This window comes from Ochotona curzoniae, unplaced genomic scaffold, assembly GCF_017591425.1.
Source record: "Ochotona curzoniae isolate NIBS_2020 unplaced genomic scaffold, NIBS_Ocur_1.0 contig_3819, whole genome shotgun sequence".
NCBI lineage: Eukaryota > Metazoa > Chordata > Mammalia > Lagomorpha > Ochotonidae > Ochotona > Ochotona curzoniae.
The window spans coordinates 26,716,857-26,738,338 of record NW_024466004.1 but is presented as its reverse complement, the minus strand read 5'-3'; the positions used below and the strand labels follow the sequence as shown (position 1 = coordinate 26,738,338).

The following is a 21,482-nucleotide window of genomic DNA, read 5'->3' as shown; positions in this document are numbered from 1 at the left end:
CACCAAATAAACCAATGGACTAGAATATAGCTTCCAAAACTAAACTCACACCTACCTTCATATATATGCACAACTGCTTTTTTAAAAGGATGTAAAATCAGTTCCATTTTCCAAGACAATTTGATAAAGTTGCAATAATTGGACGTCATACACAAAAAGGAGCAAATAAAATGTTTGTTTATTCGGCAATCCCTCATATCTGAATATTCGTCATCATTAAATGTATAAGGTAGCAGTGAATACTTTCACAAGATAAGAGAACAACCTTATGACTTAAGGTTAGGCAAGGATATTTTAGATACAACACCAAAACATGATCCAGTAGAAAAGCAAATTGATATAAATTGACATCTGTCAACATAAAAGACTTCGGTTGTTGAAAAGACACTGTTAAAAGAATGAAAAGATAAATTCCAGACTGGGAAAAATATTTGTAAATAATTAACTTGATACATTAATTGAATACAAAAACATAACTCAAAAAACTCAATAGTTGGGAAACTATTAATAAGAAAGCTGATTTTCAAAGTAGACATTTCAAAGGACTTTTAACAAAATAAGAGTTCCAGTTGATGATAAGCATATGAAGAGACGTTTAAATCATTAGGCACTGGGAACATATGAATGATAACCATGAGATACAACCTGTCACAAGTACCAGAGTTGAAAGGGGAAACATTGCGTTGGCAGCTGATGAAGCCACTGCCTGTGATGCTGCCATTCCATATCAGAGTGCTGGTTTGAGTCCTGGCTGTTCCACTTCTGATCTAGATCCCTGCTAAGATGCCTGGGAAAGCAGTGGAAGGCGGCCCAAGTATTTGGGCCCCTGCCACCCAACATGGGAGGCCTGGGTGGACTTCCTGGATCCTGGTTTTAACCTGAACTGGTCTTTTCCTCTGCGGCCATTTGGGGAGGGAAATAGACAGAAGATCTCTCTCTTCCTCTCTGTTAACTTGTCTTTAAGTTACTTTTTAAAAATCTTTTGAAATAAAATCTTTTAAAATTTTAGAAGAATAATAAAGAATTGGTAAAATTGGAGGACTAACCATACCAGACATTGGTGAGAACCAGCAGGCACTGGAACAGTCGCACAGAGGTGATGCTAATTAAACTAACACAACCACTTTAGAAGATGCTTTGTGACAGTTCTCTTAAAAGTTAAATAGGGGGGCCTGGCACGATAGCATAATGGTTATGGTCTTCGCCTTGAATGCACCGGGATCGCACATGGGTGCCAGTTCTAATCCCAGCAGCTCCACTTCCCATCCAGCTCCCTGCTTATGGCCTGGGAAAGCAGTCGAGGATGGCCCAAAGCTTTGGGACCCTGCACCTGTGTGGGAGACCTGGATGAATTTCCTGCCTCCTGGCTTCGGATTGGCGCAGCACCAGCCATTGCACTGACTTGGGGAGTGAATCATCAGATGGAAGATCTTCCTCTCTGTTTCTCCTTCTCTCTGTACATCCGCCTTTCCAATAAAATTAATAAATCTTTCTTTTTTAAAATAAAAGCTAAATAGGGAGCTGGCAAAGCCACTGATTGCTGCATCCTACATTGAAGTACTGGTTTCAGTTCAGGCTGCTCTTTTTATCAATCTAGCTTCCTGCTAGTGTGCCTTGGAAGACAGTAGGAGATGGCCCTGAAATAGCTGGGCCCCCTGCTTCCCAAGGTGGAGTTCTGGAAACCAGCTTCAGTCTTGCTCAGACCTAGCTATTATGGCCATTTGTTTGGGATTCATTTTCTCTCTCTCTCTCTGCCTTTCAGTAAATGAAAATAAACTTTTTAAAATAAGGTTGAGTACCTACTGAATGATCTAGTCATTCTCCTCTCAGTTTTTTACTTTTTAAAACCATAAATCCCACAGACTTTAACACAGATACTCAGAGAAGCTTCATCTGCAATAGCCCAAGGCCTAAAGCAAGCCACGCATCCATCAGTGGGTGAATGAATGAACTGTGCTGTCTGCATACTGCAGAACAGCATTTTGGAAATGTTTGGCCTAGCTGATAAGGTGCCTGCAACCCATACTGAAGTAGCCATAGGGACACCTGTCTCTCGCATCCTGTGAGACAGCAGTGATGGCTCAACATAGTTGAATTCCTGGCACACAATTGGGACATCTGGAATGAGGTTCCAGCTCCTGACTCCAGTCTGGCCTAGTACTGGCCATTCTGGACATTGTGGAATGAACCAAAAGATAGGGGTGTTCTCTCTCATGGAAACATGTTACAATAGTTGAATTTCATATAATTTTGGTTTTCATATAATTCTTCCTATTTAATTTCTATATAACCTCTCACCCTATGGTGAATGAGTACATTCACCTAAAATTATAGAAAATTCAAGCCAATGTATGGTCCCAGAAAGGTGGTATGTGGTTTCCTGGAGATGGGGATGTGAAGAAGAACCTGAGGGATAGATTTAAAAAGTAAATGAAGTAAGTCTAGCACAATGGCTTAACTGGTTAACCTCTGCCTGAAAGTGCCAGCAGTTTGTGGCCTGGCTGCTCCACTTCCCATCTAGTTCCCTGCTTGTGGGCTGGGAAGGCAGTGGAGAATGGCTCGAAGTGTTTGCACCCTACAGCTGCATGGGATTCCTGCAAGGAGCTCCTGGTTTCAGATTGGTTCAACTCCAGCTGATATAACCATTTGGAAAGCAAATCAGTGGGTGGACAATTGTTTTGCTTCTCCTCCTTGTAAATGTCTTTCCAATAAAAATAAATAAATCGGGCCCAGCATGGTAGCCTAATGGCTAAAGTCCTCCCCTTAAACATGCCAGAATTCCATATGGGTGCTGTTTGAATCACACCTGGGAAAGCAGTAGAGGATGGCCCAAAACCTTAGGATCTTGTACCCACACAAAAGACCTGAAAGAAGCTTCTGGCCCTGGCTTCAGATAGGCTCAGCTCTGGCAATTGTGGCCATTTGGAGAGTGACCCATCGGAGGGAAGATCTTCCTCTCTGTCTCGTCTCTTCTTTATATATTTGTCCAATAAAGATGAATACATTTTAAAAATAACAAAAGCTTTACTATTCAACATCTTCAAAAAGGAAGTGAGGATGCCTTTGAGGTGCTGGCTATGTCTGTTACCTTGGTGGTGCCATGGTGGCAGAGCTCTTTCATGTGCTCATTCACTCCCACGTACATCAAACATCTGGGACTCAGCTAGGGAAAGGCAGGGCACCTGGAACTAAATCTGAGACTGGGAGTCAGGCAGGCATTATGAGATGGGTGTCTTAACTGCCCTTTCAAACACTGTCCCTGCCCACAATTCAGTTTCCCAGCAGTGAGTGTTATACACTGAGGGCTGTTTCATTCAACCTGCACATTGATGAGCTGCATAAAGGCTCATCTAACCATAAGAGTGAGCAGATCTTAAAATAACTTGTTCCAATCTGTGGGCTCTGACATGGAATATATCTGGCTGAGAGAGTGGACTCTAAGGCACCTTGTGGACTGCGTAACAGGTCTTGGGCGAAGGTGGCAGTGATGCAACATTGCTGCTGAACAGTGGCAAATATTCTTGAGAGTGCATCTTTCCCTCAAAGAAGTCAAGCAAGTATAGCCTCCTCAGTCTGCCAGTGTCTACTGAAAGAGGACCATCTGTTCCAGCTGCGGGGAGGGCACCTCCCTCGTTGGTGCCACTCTGCCTTGAGCAGGCAGATAGATTTGGTGGATCTGTGCTTTTTTTCTCCCTTTGGGATCTCTACTGTGCTTGGATTCCATTATGCTTCCAGCCAAGACTTGTTTATTTCTGTAGCAATATAAAATAAAATTGGGAAAAGGATGCACTTGTAACCAAGTTTTTGTTGTTACTGAATCATGAAATTCCCTCAGTGGGAATTTCGACCTTCTCACTTTTAAAGATACAAAGCATTGCTTTGCAAAGTCAACTTTGACACAAATAGGAAACATTCAGTAGTCACCAGTGACCTGCAGACAAGTGTTGTTCACCTTATTTCTCTGAATTCTTGAGTAAGCAGCTGGATTTATGCCAAGGGCAGAGCTGATAGCACCGGGCCATCCAACAGGGATAAATTTGGGTGACAGTTCCCGACAGATGGATTCTGTCCGAAAACTGTCAGCCTTTCAAAGCCACACCCTCTCGTTTATGTATGTGGAACACGTTTCTTTTCTCCTTTTTCTTTTTTTTTTCCCCATAAGGAGACCTAAAACTCATCTCTTTCCCCCTGTTACAGATGCGAACAACACGCAAGGTCTCCGTGTGGCCAGTGGGCCTGGTTGGCGGGCGACGCTACGAACGTCCCTTGGTGGAAAACGGCAAAGTGGTTGGTTGGTACACCGGCTGGAGGGCGGACAGGCCTTTCGCCATCGACATGGCAGGTGAGGTTGTGGGTGCTGGCACGTGTGCCTGCCTGGCTGTGTGTGAGTGGCCCCTTCTGTCCTGGGGTACCAGCATGTGGTGGCGTGTGAGATCCTGCTTTTATACTAGGCACTAGAGGGACAAGGCTTTGAAAAACTACTCTGGATAAAACCGTATCATATTCAACAAATGAACCATTTCATCATAGCTCTAAAGTAGCCTCTGGGCTATTTCAAGTGGAAAATGGCTCAGGGGTCGATTAAAAAATGCTTGTGCTGTTCTGTTTTATCCAACAAATATCTCTGTACCAAGTGCTGGTTTGGACAGGGAGGATTTTGTGTTAAGAACCTGACCAAGTTTCCTCTTTCTCCCTTGCCCCAGGGCTCTGTTAGCTGGACCATTAAGGTATTTCTCCCGGGAAGACTTATTGATGCAGTAGCATGTACCACATGTTTGTTGGTAATTTCTTTATAATGGTGTAAGATGGACAAGTCCTATTAATGCTTGTTTGATGAATTTGGTGCTTTACTGATGTGTTTCGAAGCTAAGCTATTAAAATTGGAGTGCTGGTTCTTTAAGCATTTATATTAACTTTGAGTCTCACTGCCGTCTAAGTTGTATTCCCTGAAGAATTAACTGAATTGTTTTAGATCTGTGGTAGACACAAGTTCCAAAAGGCAGCTTTATCATAAAGAGACTTGAATTCCGTGGGTTATATAAAATGCCTGTGATAACTGTGAAAGGGTGGATTTCGAAACATGGGGCTTAGAGGCAAAACAGGGGGAAAAAATCCCTGACATCTGTAACCTCGAAGATGAAAGCAGAAAGGCTTCAAAATTGATCTCATCCATCTTCAGCTCTGAAGTGCAGCTGCGTCCGTCTGTCAGCCTGGACTCGCCCAGTTTTCTTGTGCAGATTTTTCAGCTACAGTCAGAATTTCTGTGCTCAGAATCCTGAAGCCATGAGGGCTGTGTTCTTAACTGGATTCACAGCCTTTCCTCGGAGAGTACTACAGACCTGAAGGGGCAGGCACTAAGCTCTCACTGATGGTTGCTTGGTGAGTCTGTCACACTGCGACAGAGGAGTATTGTCCTACCACCTTTAGCAGGTGTTTGCGGAGCTCTGGCACCGTGGGACTCTCAGGGCAGTCTCATTCTCATAGCTTTCTCTGGCTGGCCTCTCCCTTGCACCTTCTCCATCCCTCTGTCAACCCCAGCCATACCCTTTGGCCTTAAGTGCTTAGCACCACAGAGCTGAGCTGGTATCGCAACTCAAGCATTTACTTGGAGGCAGGCCAGGAGGCATGTGAGATTATCCTTGGGGGCCCCTGTGTCTCAGAGGCCTGAACTCAGTCCTCAGTCCATTGCTCTAAATGAGGCTGGCCTCTGTGTGTCTTGAAAACTTAGCCCCAGACTGACCAAAAGTATGTACTTGAGTAGAAAATGTAGAGATCACTGGGACTGGCATTGTGCTACAGTGATTTAAGCTGCTACCTGTATTGCAAGCATTCCATGTGGATGCTGGTTCGAGTCCTAGCTGCTCTGCTTCCGATCTGCTTCTCTCCTAATGCACCTGGGGAAAGCAGCAGAACATGGCTGACTTGTCTGGGCACCTGCCACTCACCTGGGAGATGCAGAGGGAGTTCCAGACTTCTGGCTGTAGCCCGATCTAGGCCTGGCTGTTGTAGCCGTTTGTGGAGTAAAACAGTGGATGGGATATCTCAGGGCCGTTCTTTCTGCTTCACTCTCTCTGCAACTCTGTCTTTCAGATAAATAAAACAAATATTGAAAAAAATTTAAAAAACAAAATCAGAGATAAATAGGAAAAGTCCTGTCATTTCTCTTAGACTTGGTTTCCTCATGCGTGAAGTAGGGGAGGTGGATCAGAATACTCCAGTGTGTCCTCCTGTCTAACTTCCCAGCCTCCCTGGGCAGCTCAGCAAAGCCCAGCAGCCAGGCTTCCACGTGAGGACTCGAGGCCATTGAGACAGCAGACATACCTTTGGCCTTGACCATTCCCTGACTCTTGTTTCAACACACATCCCCCACACATGTCTACTTGCATAAGATTTCTACCACGTGACCTTGTACACTGAGCTTTAATGTGAGGGCAATCTTCTGGATTTTAATGTATCATGTTTTCCTGACAACATCCAATATATTTGTTGAATGATTGCACTGGTTCCCCTATCATTTGGGTGCAATTTTTTTTTCCAGAAGTTCAAGAAAGACACATGGGTTTTTAGGGCAACACATTTGATGCACTTTCATTGCTAAATTCTATGGGAAAATGTCCAATGAGACATTAGCAATGTTTGGATTTTTTCTGAGCATTCAATATACTTTTAAAGCACCATAAAATACTCTTATAAAGGTAGGATTTGCTTGTTTTACTTTCATTGTACGAAAATAGGAATAAAATATCTGTCTCTCAGAAGACAGCTTTTGCCACACTAAATTTTTTTCACGCACGAACTTAGATTGTATCATAGTTTTCAGTAAAGTATCGCTATTTCTTGAAACCTTGACTTGTGATTTGCTTGATAGGATCATGATCCTGTTTTTTTGAACGAGTTTATGCCAGTGTAGATGTTACATGACTCTGACTTACTGTGGGGAGAGGACAACACTTTTTCGGTTGTTATAACCAAATGGTGATTCCTACCACATCTACTTTATGTTTAGGTTTTTATTTACTCCCTTTTATTTGAACAGCAGAGGTCTTTTGTCAAAGAGTCACTCCCAAAATGCCTTACCAGCCAGCATGGGTCAGGCAAAATCCCAAAGGCTGAAACTGAAGCCAGAGGTTCCATTTTAAATACCCCAGTATTTCAGATACCACCTGCTCCTTCCCAAGGTGCATATTAGTAAGAAGCTCAGCTAGGACTTGGACCTGTGCGCACAGCTATAGAACATAGGTATCCCAAATGGCATCTTAGGGGCTACACCAGACAGCTGCCCTCCTAGCACATGTTTATGTTACCTGGGTATACATGCAGGCACACACACACACACACACACACACTTCCAGCAGGGGTGGAGAACCTTTCTTCTGCCAAGGGCCATTTTGATATTTATAACCTCATTCACAGGCCATATAAAAATTCTGAATGTAAACATTAGTCTGTTAGACTTACTGAATTTGCACCCTCCCTGTGGCTGCCTTGGTAAGGCCAGGCCAGGCCAAATGAGGGGCCTCCTAGGCTCCACGTACTCAGCATTTCCCTCCCTCTGCAAGGGAAAGGAGGAGAAGTGGGGCCCACTTCCCTACAAGACTGGGGAAGGCTGAGGAACACTGCTTGGAAAATGCTTTGTGACGGCTGAGCAGGGCGTATTTGGAACCTAGTTGTCTCTTAAATTTACAAGGCCAATTAAGAAATATGAAACTTAGACCATTCTTTTTCCAGTCAAGTTCTCCGCTGAAACGCCTGGGAAGGCAGTAGAAGGTGGCCCGCGTCCTTGGGGGCCCCTGCCACCCACCTGGGGGGCACAGGTGGAGTTCCTGGTTCCAGGCTTTGGCTTGACCGAACCCTGGCCACTGCAGCCTCTCCCTTTCTCTCTTCACCCCCCTTCCCTCTCCATTGCTCCATCATTTCATTTTTCAAATACATAAATTATTTTTTTTTGTTTTTTTTAGATGATTTATTTGACAGGCAGAGAGAGAGAGAGAACTGGGCTGTTCCAGAGCTAGAAGCTTCTTCCAGGTCCCAAGGAATTGGGCCATCTTCCACTGCTTTCCCAGGCCATTAGCAGCAAGTCGAGTCAGAAAAAAAGCAACCAGAACTTAAACCTGTGTGGGATGTCAACAGTGCCAGTCCCCAAATTTGTAAATCTTTAAAAAAAAAAAAAAAGAGAGAGAGAGAAGGAAAAGTGAGAGTGGAAGCCAAAGAGCTCAGAGGTCATATTTCCACAGCTGCCTCTCTGAGAGGAGGCGCGCCCTTCAGTCATGCCCCCTGAGCCTGTCCTGTTTTGCTCTGTCTGTGCCATCACTGGAAGTGCATTTGCAGATCAGACGTAGAGACTGTGTTGGTTCACATCCCTTGGCAGCTCTAACTTAGGCTTGACTGCCATATTGGACTGTCCTAGTGCTGAAATTTTGCTCTCAGATGACAAAAAGCATGGCTTTGAAATTTATCTTGTGTATACAATCTTGACAAGCAAAGAATATTTTGGTTGCACTGGAAACATTTAAACCATAATGATCACGACTTTAAAGATTTATTCACCCCAGGCTGGAAAGGACACATCAGAGGCAGCCAGGCCAGTGAGGCCCTGAAATCTTCTGCCAGTCTGTGCCTCGGCGCCAGCTCCTACCCTGTGGACATCTGACAATCCTCTTCAAGTTTTCAGTTCTGTTTCAAAGGCAGAGCACTACTTTAAAGTGGTAGTCTCAATGTTGGCATTTCCAGGAAGGTGATAGTAAGAATGATGGCTTGAAAGAAGGGAGCTTAACATCTGCTTTGCTAGGAGCCGGGGATTTGTTCAGGTGCAGAGTTGAAGGCGGAAATGCGTGGGGAGGGACTCTCCCTATCTGCCTGTGCTGTTAGTAGCAGTAACCAGTGGCAAGCTGTGTTCAGGATAGTGTGCACCTGCGCTTCCCGGGCACATTCCTGGCACACAGTAGGCACACTGCTCTGACAGCAGGCCAGACAGGTGCACCACGCACAAACCCTGGAGGTGGTGTGCAAGTCCTAGTTGCCAGCTGTATGGCCCTTATCTCGGACGCCTGCTATGCTGTGGGGACCCTAAAGCCAGATGCACTGCAACCACTGCCCCTTCATTCAGTTTCCCACAGTCTCCTCAGGCTGTGTGATTTGCTACAAAGGACTCAGAACTCAAGAAGGTGGCATGCTGACGATTCCAGGTGTATGACAGAGGATGCACGTTAGGACTGGCTCAGTGAAGAGGGACACACGGACATGGGTGGGGGTGCAGGTCTCCTGGGCCACCCCACATATTTACAAACCAGGCCACCCTGCTCGGTGTTGGAGTGCAGGTTTCGTGGGAGGGTTCCATTTTATCAGGTGTGATTGACTAATCCCCTAGCTGTGTGGTGCAGTTACTCTCCAGGGTCCCTCCCAACCCTCTGCTCGACCTTCGGTTGTCTGGTGACTTCCTCCATCTGAAGCTAGCTGGGGCCCACCGTGGGCCACCTTATTTGCATCACATACGTTCCCATCAAGAAATGTTAAGGATTTCTGAAATCCCTTGCCAGGAACACGGCGCAAAGATCAATTTGGCTTTTTAGTATTATGTCGCAGGATCAGCAAAGGGTAACTTCAGTCATAAAGAATGGCATCTGTGTGCTATTGTGCTAATAATGTTTGTATCGACGACAGCGCAAAGTATTTTAAGTGGTGGCTCAGGGTCACTTTGGGCTTCGTGAGCTTTTTCGTGACCAGTAAAAGTGAGATGTGATTGTCAGTGATCAAACTGTCTCAGGTGCGCGTTAGAGAAAGCCGTGAGAGGCCCAAGGGCCCTCTTAAGATCATCGCCATGGGAGTGGCTGCACACGCAGCAAGGGTCTGCAGCAAGCCAGGATTGCATGGAACGGCTTCTGCGGGAGGAAGCAGGGAGGGAACGTTGGCGCAGCACAGCAGTGGTGGGGCAAACTGACCTAGACAATGCTGGGCAGAAGGTGAGTAGGTCATGAATGTGGATGCCTTGTGTCAGGGCAGGGAGGGGATCCCTGGGGAGCACAGGAGCCAGAAGCACGGAGTCAGCGTCATGCGATTGTAACCCAGCTGCCCATGGAGCAAGGGATGTGTGGGAGAATAAGGTGCCAGGATTCTGAATAGAAGACCAGCAAGGTTGCTTGAGGAAATCGGGTCTCCCGTAGAGCAAGGTTGGGCAGGCGTTGAGGAGGCCCCCATTTGGCAGGATGGCCATGGCACAGGGTTTAGCAAAGCCTGGGAAGGCTGGGACAGCTCCTCTGGGGTCCGAGCCAACCCAGGCATCATCATGTGACTTTCCGCCAGTTCTCATTCCGAGGGTGTAGGGTGCCGGAGGTCTTCCTGCATCCCATGTCTGCACCTGCGAAGGCCATACCCAGCTCCTCCTACACATGGTGGGTTCTGATTTCCAGTTGCTGGTGATTTCCAATCTCTAGAGACTGGAAAGGCCCCAGGCCTCACAGGGAGGAAGATGGCTGGGGTGCAGAGCTGGGCATGAGAAGCAAGATTCCAAAGGAGCAGGGCCAGGAGCCCCCATGTGTCAAGAGCTGTGGCAGCAATAGGAAGAGCAGAGACAGTGGGGATGTGGCAGCTTTCTGAAGTTTTAAGGGAAGAAAATATGGAAGACCCAAAAGGAGAGGCCTTGAGGGGCAGTCGGGGCCTTAGACGGACCAGCTCACATGGGCAGTCATGTCTTGCTCCTAGGAAAAAGGCAAGAGTGTATCCTAGATCTGGGGGTTTGGGTGTGCCAGATGTTGAGCCAACCATCCTGTAAATAACAGTAGAGAGGGAGGGGCAGTATTGGTCTGAATTCCACAGATGCTTACCGAACTTGAAGGGGAGATCTAAAGAGAGAGAACTAGAGAGGCACGGGCGGCGGGGGAAGGCTTGGGTTTACATTGGAAGAGAGCACACAGCTCTTAGAGGTTCTGGAATGCTGTTGAAGACAGGAGCCCAGGGCCAGGCAGGCTGTAGCGAGGAACCAGCATATTCCGGTGTGTTGCGCTTTGGGGAAAGGCAGGCTGGGGTGGGACTTTGAGGCCTGCCTGTTGGAATGAGAAGTTCCTCCTCCTCTCTGTGGGTACCAGAGGGTCTCTGACTCTCTCAGGGCGGCGATTAGGGTGATTTGAAATAGGATTTGAGACCCACATGTCTTTGGGTGCCTAGTGAGTGGAGGGCTGGGCCAGGAAGAGGCTGGTGCAGCTGATGGGGGGAGGGAAAGAGGGATGGAGGCCTCAAGTGGCGTGGCTATTAGGGGCTTATACAATTTTAACAAGCCATTTCAGATCATGCTTGTAAAGCAGCAGACAGTTAAGTCTTGGTAACACCTGTTCTGATGGATGGTGTGGTGATAACTGACATGTTAGATCTAAGTTCGGTTAGATTTAATAGGTGTAATTTGTTTTATCCTCGAGTGGTAATTTATGTGTAGAAACTGTGGTAATTTGGGGGTAATTAGAAAAGCATGTTAACTCAAATGTCAGTTGAGGAAAACAGGAAGTTGTGTGGAAAAGGTCTCATTTCCTCATGGAAGTCTCTTGGCTCTGGATTGGCCGTGGGCGGCTGTCTTCACGCAGGGCCCTGGAGGTGGATATGAGGAAGGGCAGGCTGGCATCCCAGGACCACACGTCCCAGCCCACTGTCCCTCTCCCCAGCTCCCTGCCATGCTGCGGAAGCAGCAGGAGGTCTGCAGGGCAGCAGTCCCAGGCTGAGGACCAGCACCCTGTCACCCACAAGGGCTACCGTGCCTGCCTCAACTCCTCCTCGGTCTTCAGGAACCATCTCTCCTAAAGTTCCTGCAGCACCTCCGACCACTCAGCCCTGGAGCCTCTTTCCCACCTCGGCATGGCGAGGCCTGGCTTGTCCCTCCCTCCTCGGCTTGCAGGTCGCCCTCTCAGGGGGAGTCTTGGTGGCCACCCTGCATTAAGGTAGCTTCCTCCCTTTACACCTGCTGTGCCTGTAACTCCCAGCAGTGTGGCATCGTGTCCCTCACCTGCACACCCACACTGTTTGCAGTGTAGCACCCCTAGGGGCAGAAGGCAGAACCCCCATGTGGTCCATTCTCTGCCCAGCCCTAGTCCCATGTATACCGCAACACTTTCAGTGAATCCGAGTAATTACCTTATTCTGAAGTGTCTGACTCCACTGGCAGGTGGCCCAACAAGTGACTGCACAACCATTAAAAGTGACAGGTCAGGACAGATGGTGGGGTTCTTTGGTGGGCTCTGCAGGGACCTGGGACAGCGTATGTAGGTTCTTTGGTCTTCCTACTTGCCAACAAGGACTTCCACCTGACTCAGTTGACTTAGAGGAAGCCCTTCTTGGTGGATGGTGCCATGATAAACCACAGCCCAAGCCAGATCAGGAGAACATCAAAGCCAAATGGCTACAGTCCAAGTCACAGGTTTGCTTCACTTCAGGAATATGAGCCATCCCTTCAGTCATATTGTTTGGAATTTTTCTCCCTTAAATAAAACTGCACTTTGAATGATAATATATATAATGCTAATATAATATATATATCCCCATCATTATGTAACTGTGTTGTTTCTAAAAGGAGAAACGGGTCTTCATTGATTCACTCCGCAAATGGCTGCAGTGGCCAGAGCTGAGATGATACGGAGCCAGGAGCCAGGAGCTTCTTCCAGGTCTACCATGCAGGTTTAGGGTTCAAAAACGTGGGTCTTTCGCTCCTGTTTTCCCAGGCCACAAGCAGAAGGGTGCTGGAAGGGAAATGGAACAGCTGGGATATGAATCAGTACCTCTAGGGAATCCTGATGCTTGCAAAAGCAAGGACTTTAGCCACTAGGCTACAGCACCAGGCCCAGATTTTTTTTTAAATTGGAAGACTTTTACAAACAGGGAAGGAGAGGCAGAGAGGTCTTCCAACCATGGATTTACTTCCCAAATAGCTGCAGGGGCTGGAGCTTGAGTGATCTGAAGCCAGGAGCCAGGAGCCAGTAGTGGGGTTGCTGGGTTGAGTATAGCTCTCTGTAGATTTTATGGAAATCACCATGTGGCGTTTCACAGTGACTATTCAGATTGGCATTGCCAGTTTGTATGAGTTCCCCATGCAGCAGCCCCTTGCTGCTGTGCCGCTGGCCCTTTGCCAACACCCGCTCTGATGGTGGCGTGACACCTCAGTGTGGGTTGATGCACATTTCCCAGGTGCTTGCTGATTCTGAGCATTTCAAAAAACATCTACCTTTGAAGAAAAAAAAATGTTTTTTTTTTCTGGTTCAGAAGTGCCCATTCAAGTCTTTAGCATATTTCTTCACTAGAATTTTATTGTTGAGGCTTTTTGAGGTTTTCATATATTCCAGATAGTAACCCTTTGTCAGATGAGTAACTTGCAAATATTTTCTCCCATTTTGTCAAATGCCTCTTCACTCTGCTTTGCTATTCTGAAGCTTCTGGGCTTGGTATAATCGCTTTTGAATCATTCCTGCTCTTATTTGCCTGCAGTTTTGAAGGTCTTGCTGAAAATCATAGTCTACATCAATGTCTTTAAGCATATCCCCCGTGTCTCCTAGTAGTCTCATCGTTTTGGGTCTTCGATCCATCTTGAATTGATTTTTGAATGTGCTGAGAGACGAAGACCTGATTTCATTCTTTTGTATATGTATAACTAGTTTTTTTAAGAACAATTTATTAAAAAGATTCTCTTTTTTCAGATATGTTTTTGGCACCTTTGTCAGAACTCAGTTGGCGGTGTGGATTCTTTGTTCTGCTTTGACCTAAGCCTGTATTCATACCAGCTCGATGCTGTTTTAATTACTATAGCTTTGTATTATGCTTGGGAGTCAGCTGTGATACCCCTGGCTTGATTCCCTTATACTCCAGGAATGCTGTGACTACTCTGAGTCCTTGGGTCCAACATGAAATTTAGAATTTCTCTTTAATTCTGTAAAGCATGGCATGGGTATTTTGACAGCGGTTATACTGCCTCTGAAGATTGCTCTAGGCAAAAATGGACACTTTATTAACATCGCTTTTCCTATTCATGACCACAAAATGTCCCCCCTTTTGGTGGTGTTGCTTACCTCTTTCACCAGTGCTGTACTTTGCATTGCAGTGATCTTCAATATCAGTTAAATATATCCATCCCTAAATGCTAAGTGTTTGTATGCTACAGTTATTGTGAACGGGATTTCTTTCTTGATTTTTCTTTTAGCAAAATAACTTTTGGTGCATATATATGCTACTTTTTATATGCTTATTTTAAACATTGTGACTTCAATTAATTGATTTAGGAGTTCTAAAACCTTTTATTGACATTAATACATTTATAATTTATTGTGATTTTTTTTAACTCATACCTATTTGTATTTAAAATTTTGTTATTTTTTTTCCTTAAAGAAGTTCACACCCATTCCTAACCCTACCAATTCTTTCTTCTCCTTTTTTTATTATTATTAATTTGATACAATTCCATAGGCCCTAGAATTTCCCTTATTCCCTCCCTAAGCCCCTGCCCCCATTGAATTACCCTGTTATGACTTTAGTATAGTGCTTAAGCATCATATGTCCATCATTGTGGGCATGGACAATGGCAAAGAGTCCAGCATCCTAATGTCAAGATATAGTAAACTGTTTCATTGGAAGTCCATCTTTGATCTGGAAGTAGAGATGCATACTGCATTGTATCCTCACATCTGGATATGATAGTCTCCATTACACAATTACTATATGTCCCCTTAAATGAAAACCCACAATACAAAATCAACAACAGGAAGAAAAGTAGAAATTTACAATGCCATAAAGTTAAATAACATGCCACTAGATATGTTAGTCTCTATCACAAGGTTACTGTTCATTTCTTTAAATTAGAAACCACAAAACAAATTCAACAGGAAGAAAAAAAAGCTTAAAAACACCATGAAGTTAAATAACATGCTAATGAATGACCAATGTGTTGCTAAAGAAATGAAAAAGAAAATCAAGAACCTTCTTGAAGAAAATGATGCTTTTGTATGATCTGTGAGTAAATGAAGAACTTCATGAGGAAGAATTTTGGAGAGATGAAATTTTAAAAAATCAAAACCCATCGTCTAGTTTCCATTGATTTTTGTTGATGAGGCATGTCCCTGGTAACCAACAGATAGATAGGTTTTGTTTTTTGTTTCAGTCTGCTTATCTATAACATATGATTGATAAGTTTAAGCCATTTACGTTCAGGGTTAATACAAATAGGTAGTAATTTGGTCCTGTCACTTTAGCAGTGGATTGTTCATTGATTTAGTCTTCTGTTGCTTTCTTTCTTTTTTTTTTTTTTTTTTTTTTTTTTTTTAGTGGGATGTTCTTCACATTTGCCTTTGGTTTTGGTAGGTGCTATTCCTCTTCTCTGTCAAGAGAACATCTTGAAGCATCATTTGTAGGGCAGGCTTCAAAGAGGCAAATTCCTTTAACTTTTGACTTTACTGTGGAAGAATTTTATTTCATTTTCAAAGAGAAGGAAAGCTTTGCTAGGTATGTTATCCTGGGCCAACAAATTTTTGCTTTTAGAACTGGAATATGTCTCTCCGTTCTCTTCTGACCTATGGAGTTTTATCTGAGAAGTCTCCTGTGAGTTTAATTGGCATTCCTTTATATGTCAATTGATTTTTTTCATGTGCATGTTTAAGTATCTTTTTCTTATGTTCAATTGAAGAGCTTGATGATCATGTGTTGAGAGAACACTTTTGGTCAACACTTTCTGTGCCCCTTCTGGCACAACTCTAGGGAATTTTTTCTTATTTCATTAAATACATTTTTAAACCCAGCTTCTCTTTCTGCACACTCTAGGATTCCCATCACTCTTATATTTGATCTTTTGTAATTTCTTTTAATTTTTGAATACTTTTTTTTAACGTGAACCCAGATCTGCTTCTAGCTTTTTTGTTTGTTTGTTTGTTTCATCCTGGTGACAGGAAATATCTTCCAATTCTGAGATTCTTTCTTCTGCTTCATTCATTCTATTTTGGAGACTCTCCACTGTACTTTTAAGTTGCTCCACTATATTCTTCATTTCTGATATATCAGCTTTCATTTGATTCATTTCCCAGTGTGACATATTCCTTAAATTCCTTGAACTCCTGTATTACATGCTTCTCGTTGTTAATAAGAAGCTTTATAGCAAGTGTTTTAAATTCTGTATCCACCATTTTCTCGTTGTCTTCCTCCGTTAACTCTGAGGTTGACAAAGGATTTTGCTCCTTTGCAGGGCAGTTTTCAGTAATATTCATTGTGCCTCTGTCTCTTCTTTTGCTCTTGGTCATTGCACTTCTGGTTATTAGATTCTTCTCCTTGGGGCAAGTTTCTAAGCTGTATCACCCACAGGTCTGCAGTTCAATTTTACTTATTGCAGTTGGTGCATGGCTCTTTGTTTGCAGTCACTTGTTCTACTCCCTCCAGCGAGTTCCAGGTCTAGTTTCTCATGTTAGACTTCTACCATGGTCTGCATAGCCCCAGCTCCTGGCTCACCACTCTCTACCTCCTGTGATGCTGTGCTTAGGCTGCACCGTTGTCTGTACAACCTTTCTCCTACTTCCTGTTTGAGTAGTTCCCAGGATTAGAGAGACACCAGGTATCCTATATAGCTAAGTTGGTGGTGGTGCTGTTTTTGACGGAACCTATTGGCTGTTAGTTCTGAGGGCCACATGAACCTATTTTGACCTGTGCTTGCCAAAGCCAGTATTATTTTTCCTGTGGGACCAATGCAATTCATGAGCTCAGTGAGTTTGCTCCCAGCTCAGTGCATGTGCAGCTCACTAATGTCCCTGCTGTCTTAAAGCCTATGCTCCGATGTACAAAATGGTGCCTAATGTGCCCCTACTAGAGTTGTTGATCTGCTGGGTGTCAGGTCTGGGTGCTACTCGTGTCTATCTTGAATGGAACTTGTAGATTGCAACGTTGTTGCAGTTCAATGAGCCAGAAATGAGTTTCCCCTCAGTTCAGTGCATGCAGGTCCTGTGCCATAGCCTTTGCCTTCCTTCACAACATGGTGCCCGATTTGGCTCTAGGGAGTGGACTGGGCTGTTAAATCTACCCTGTTCTCACACTGCCCGTCTGGGCGTCTGCTGCTCTGTCTCTACTCCTGGTCAAATCAAACAGAGCAGCAGGATGGGCAGTTCTTTGTCTGGGTCCATCTCCTGAGCTCCCAGTGAATTCTGCTTGCCACCTTGTTGCTGGTGGAGTTCTGGCTGCGAGTGCAGTTCAGATCATCATTTGCTGGATGCTGTTGGGTATTGGTCACTGCACTACCACACTGTTGTGTCCACTGCTTTCCCCTTTGTCCGTCTCCAGGTGTCCCTCTGCTGTCGTTCTGTCCTTTCCTATTTCCTGGCATGTGCCCTCTCTGCTTCACCCTGGCTAATGTTTCTCCATCTGTTTAAACGTGTCCTTACCCTATTCTGCCATCTTGGTTTCCTCAAGTTCTAACAGCTTTTTGTTGGAATGTGTACAGAATCCTATCATTAGTAAAAATGAATTTTTTTCTTTCTTTCTAAAATCGGTGCCTTTTATTATTTTCTCTTCCCCAATTGCTCTAATTCTTCCCATACTCTACTGTTCTGCCAGCAGGCCCCATGCCTACCACGTGTGTGAGGCGACAGTGTTGTTCTGGCACAGAACCATGGGGACAGTCCTATGAAAAATGTCTATTTATTATAAAATGAGCATAACTTAACATAGACCAGGCAAGAGGAAAGCAGGGGGGCAGCCCAGTTGTCTTCCCACTCGGCAATGACACTGTAATTGGCTAGAAGACACATCTGTCCCTTTAGACCCTCCAGTCATGTCACATTTCATGTTCCACACACGGCTAGAAGCTGTGCCTCAGGTCATGGGCAGGAAGGCTGTTGAGTCACGCCCACCAGGTAGCAGGAAGAGATCCGGAGGTGATCTCTCATATTGGATAAGAGTGGTGAAAGTGGACGTCCTTGTCTTGTTGCAGAGGAAATGGCTTTCATCTCTTCCCCATTTAGTATGCCATTGGCTGTTGGTTTGTCATATGTAGCCGTTATAATTTTGTAGTATGTTCCTTAGCATAAATAATTTGTTGGGATTTTTTTCATGAAGGGATATTGAATCTTATCAAATGCTTTCTCTGCATCAATGAGGTGCTTGTATTTTCCCCTTCATTCTGTTTGATTTATGATATTACTGATTTTCAAGTGTTGAGCCACCCTTGCATCTGTGCAGAAATTCCACCTTATGATGTATGATCTTTTTGACATAGCATTGCACTTGGACCGCTTGTTTCTTGCTGAGTATTCCTGCATCTAGCATTATTATAGATCTGAGTATTTTTGCATCTATTCTTGCATCTGTTAGGTGTGTTTGTCTGTAGTTTTCCTTTTGTGTTGAATTTCTAGTTTCGATATTGGTAATACTGGCCTCATAAAGAGTTTGACAGTTTTCCATCATTTAAAATCTTTTGGAATAGTTTGAAAACTACTTATACTTATTTTACTTTGTTTATTTTAAGTTTAATTTTAATTTATTTTAATTTTATTTTGTAATTCAGGTGTAAAGCCTAAAGGAGCTGACGCTTTTCTTGCTTGTAGACCTTTAATTAGCTTTTCCATCTCTTCTTGATTTAATCTTGGTAGTTTAGATGTATCTGAGGATTTTACTCATTAGTTTGGTACAAATTAGTACCAATTTGTTCGCAAAGTTATTCACTGTAGTTTATTACAACCCTTTGTGTTTTTTGAGGTATTGGTGCTAATATTTCTTTTTCAGCTAATCTTTTTTAAAAGATTCATTTTATTTATTTTGTTGGAAAATTAGCTATACAGAGAGGAGGAGAGATAGAAAGGAAGATCTTCTGTCCAATGATTCACTCCCCATGTGGCTGCAACAGCTGGAGCTGCGCCTATCCAAAGCCAGGAGCCAGGAGCCTCTCCCGGATCTCCCACGCAGGTGCAGGGTCCCAAGGCCTGTGCCATGCTCAACTGTTTTCCCAGGCCACAAGCAGGCAGCTGGATGGGAAGCAGGGCCACCAGGATTAGAACTGACGCCCATATGGGATTCTAGCCTGTGCAAGGCGAGAACCTTTAAGCACGAGGCTACCGTGCTGGGCACCATCTCTAATCTTAAAAGCTGTTCTTGATAGCCAATGTAATGGCTCAGTTGGCTAGTTCACTACCTGCAATGCCAGCATCCCACGTGAGCACTGTTTCATGTCCCACTTGCTCCTCTTCCCACCCAGCTCCCTGCTGATGTCTAAGTCCTTGGGCCCCTGCACCTGTGCGGGATACCAGGAAGAGGCTCCTGGCTCCTGGCTTTGGAGCTCAGCTCTGGCCATTGCAGCCATTTGGGGAGTCAACCAGCATATGGAAGACTTTATCTCTCCTTCTCTCTGTAAATCTGCCTTTAAAATTAAAAAAAAAAAAATGATAAACCTTAGCAGCTTTTTCTCTTTTTTCCCCTTGGTTAGTCTAACTACAGATTTCCTTATAGCATTAGTCTTGTTTAGTCTAATGAATAAACAAAAGTCTAGTGTTTTACTAAACATTTATCTATTTTGTTTGGCTCATCTATGTTTTAACTTTTCAGAAACCCAGTTTTTGGGTTTTTTTATCTTTTGTATTTTTTTTTAGCTTAAACTTCATTTATTCTCTGATTTTTACTGATTCTTGTTTCCTGGTATTTTGGAGTCTGGTTTGTTCTCTTTTGTAAGTCCTTGTGATACTATCATTGGATTACTTAATTAATTTTTTTTAATATAAGAACTTACCGCCATAAACTTTACTCTTAATATTGTTTGCTGTATGTCATATACATTGATATATTGTTTTCATTTGTATTCTAGATTTTTTTTAAAACTAAATTCTTTAATGATCAACCACAGGCATGTAGCTCAGTTTTCTTGTATTTGTAAGTTTTCTGTTTTTCTTGTTTACTAATTTTATGCTTTTGTAGTCTGGGTAAGACACATGGTATGACTTTCTTTTATATTAATTTACAGAGCCTTGATTCATGGCCTAGTACGTGGTCTACCTGAGAAGGTGATCTGCGTGCTCGTGAGCAGGACGTGCGTTCTGTAGCCTTGGGTGAAGTGCCCTGAGATCCCCTGCAGAGTCCAGCGGCCTGGTGATACAGTTCAGCTCAGATGTATCTTGAGTAATTTCCTGTGTGGATGAGCTGACCATTGGTGACAGTGGCGTATTAAAGGCCCCCACGACTGCTCTGCTGGATTGCGTCTCTCCTGTTAGGGCTGAGTTTGTGCTTTGTGTATCTGGGTGATCTTAGGTGGCATGCATATACATTTATGCAACGCCTTCCTGCCGCATTGACCTCTGTGTATCCTGAGCCGCATGTCTCGGGGTGTGGAGGGATCTTCCCGGCGCTGGTCCTGCTGGCGTTTTCTGAGCTGTGTGTCTTGGGTGCAGAGGGGACTTCCTGGGGGCTGGTCCTGCTGGAGTATTTGTGAGCTGCTGCTGGCCTCCCGAAACAGATTCCCGTGGATCATGGAGAGCAAGGGGGTGTGACCCTGGGGCCTGTTCATCACCCTGGCTGCTCTGGGGGCTTCTGAAAGAAGCAGGGCTGCTTGCTGTCCTTAAGTCTCTGCAGGCCTTAGCAGCTGTACCCAGCAGCTGGGAGTCTGGCACTCAGAGCCAGAGGGAGGCAATATGGGCTCTGTTTTCAGAGCAAAGGAATCTCTTGGAGCCTAGTCAACTTGCTGGGCTGGATGTAAAGTTGGTAAGAACCGTGGGATTTTCTCATTCTGCTATGAGGCACATTGGAGAGACCTGGCGGCGTCTGATGGTCTCAAGGACACCACGTGTGCTGCCCACACATGTACTGTGTCACACGGAGGTGGACATATGGTGTGGGGAACCTGGGTGCAGCAGCTGACCGGTCAGGTGAAGCGGAGGGAGGACGGGCAGGATCCCTGGAACCCTGTAAATGCTGCAGGGGAGGTCTGGATGGCAATTCCAGGACTCCACTCCACGTGAGTTCTGGAAGGTCTACCTTCTTTCTCAGAACTCTCCAGAAGCTATCAATCAGAATAGTAAAGCATTTGGGGCTTAGAGATTTGAAAATGCACTGCGCCCTTGTATCATGGAAGTCTGTCAGACACGGTAATTACTGACTGTGTGCTGAGTATTTGCTGGAGATCCCTGGGTCCTCGGTGTGTTTCCTCACGCACCTGTGTGTGCACCTGGCTCTGTGCAGGGGACGCTGGTTTCCTTATCGCCTTTGGAATAGGAGAAGCCTGAGACCTAGGAAGGCCTTGTCTGGAGTTGCAGTTCCTGAGAGCTGGGAGTGAAGGTGAGGGTTCCATGTCTACAGAGAGGGCTTCCATCTGGCCTTGAATTCCTACTTGCACTACCTGGCCATGTTTTTGATCTCTCAGCCTCCATGTTTTTCATAAGCAGAATCTGGTAAACGAATGCTCTCGTGCAGTAAGACTTTTCCCACAAAGGAGCCAGGAGAACATCGTAGGTACCCGGTGAATGTGGAGCGAAATCAGGCGGCACTCGGGTCTTGCATTGACTTAC

General features: G+C 44.8%; 1 protein-coding gene across 2 annotated transcripts in view; it reads left to right on the top strand.

Moving 5' to 3' along the window:
- The window catches only part of B3GAT2 (beta-1,3-glucuronyltransferase 2), an 88,891-nt gene that overhangs the window by 51,064 nt on the left and 16,345 nt on the right, over positions 1–21,482 (top strand). For both annotated transcript variants that reach the window (XM_040983621.1, XM_040983618.1), the window contains exon 2: positions 4,198–4,342. In XM_040983621.1, coding sequence (XP_040839555.1) covers positions 4,198–4,342 — 145 coding nt within the window. The remainder of the gene's footprint in view (positions 1–4,197; positions 4,343–21,482) is intronic.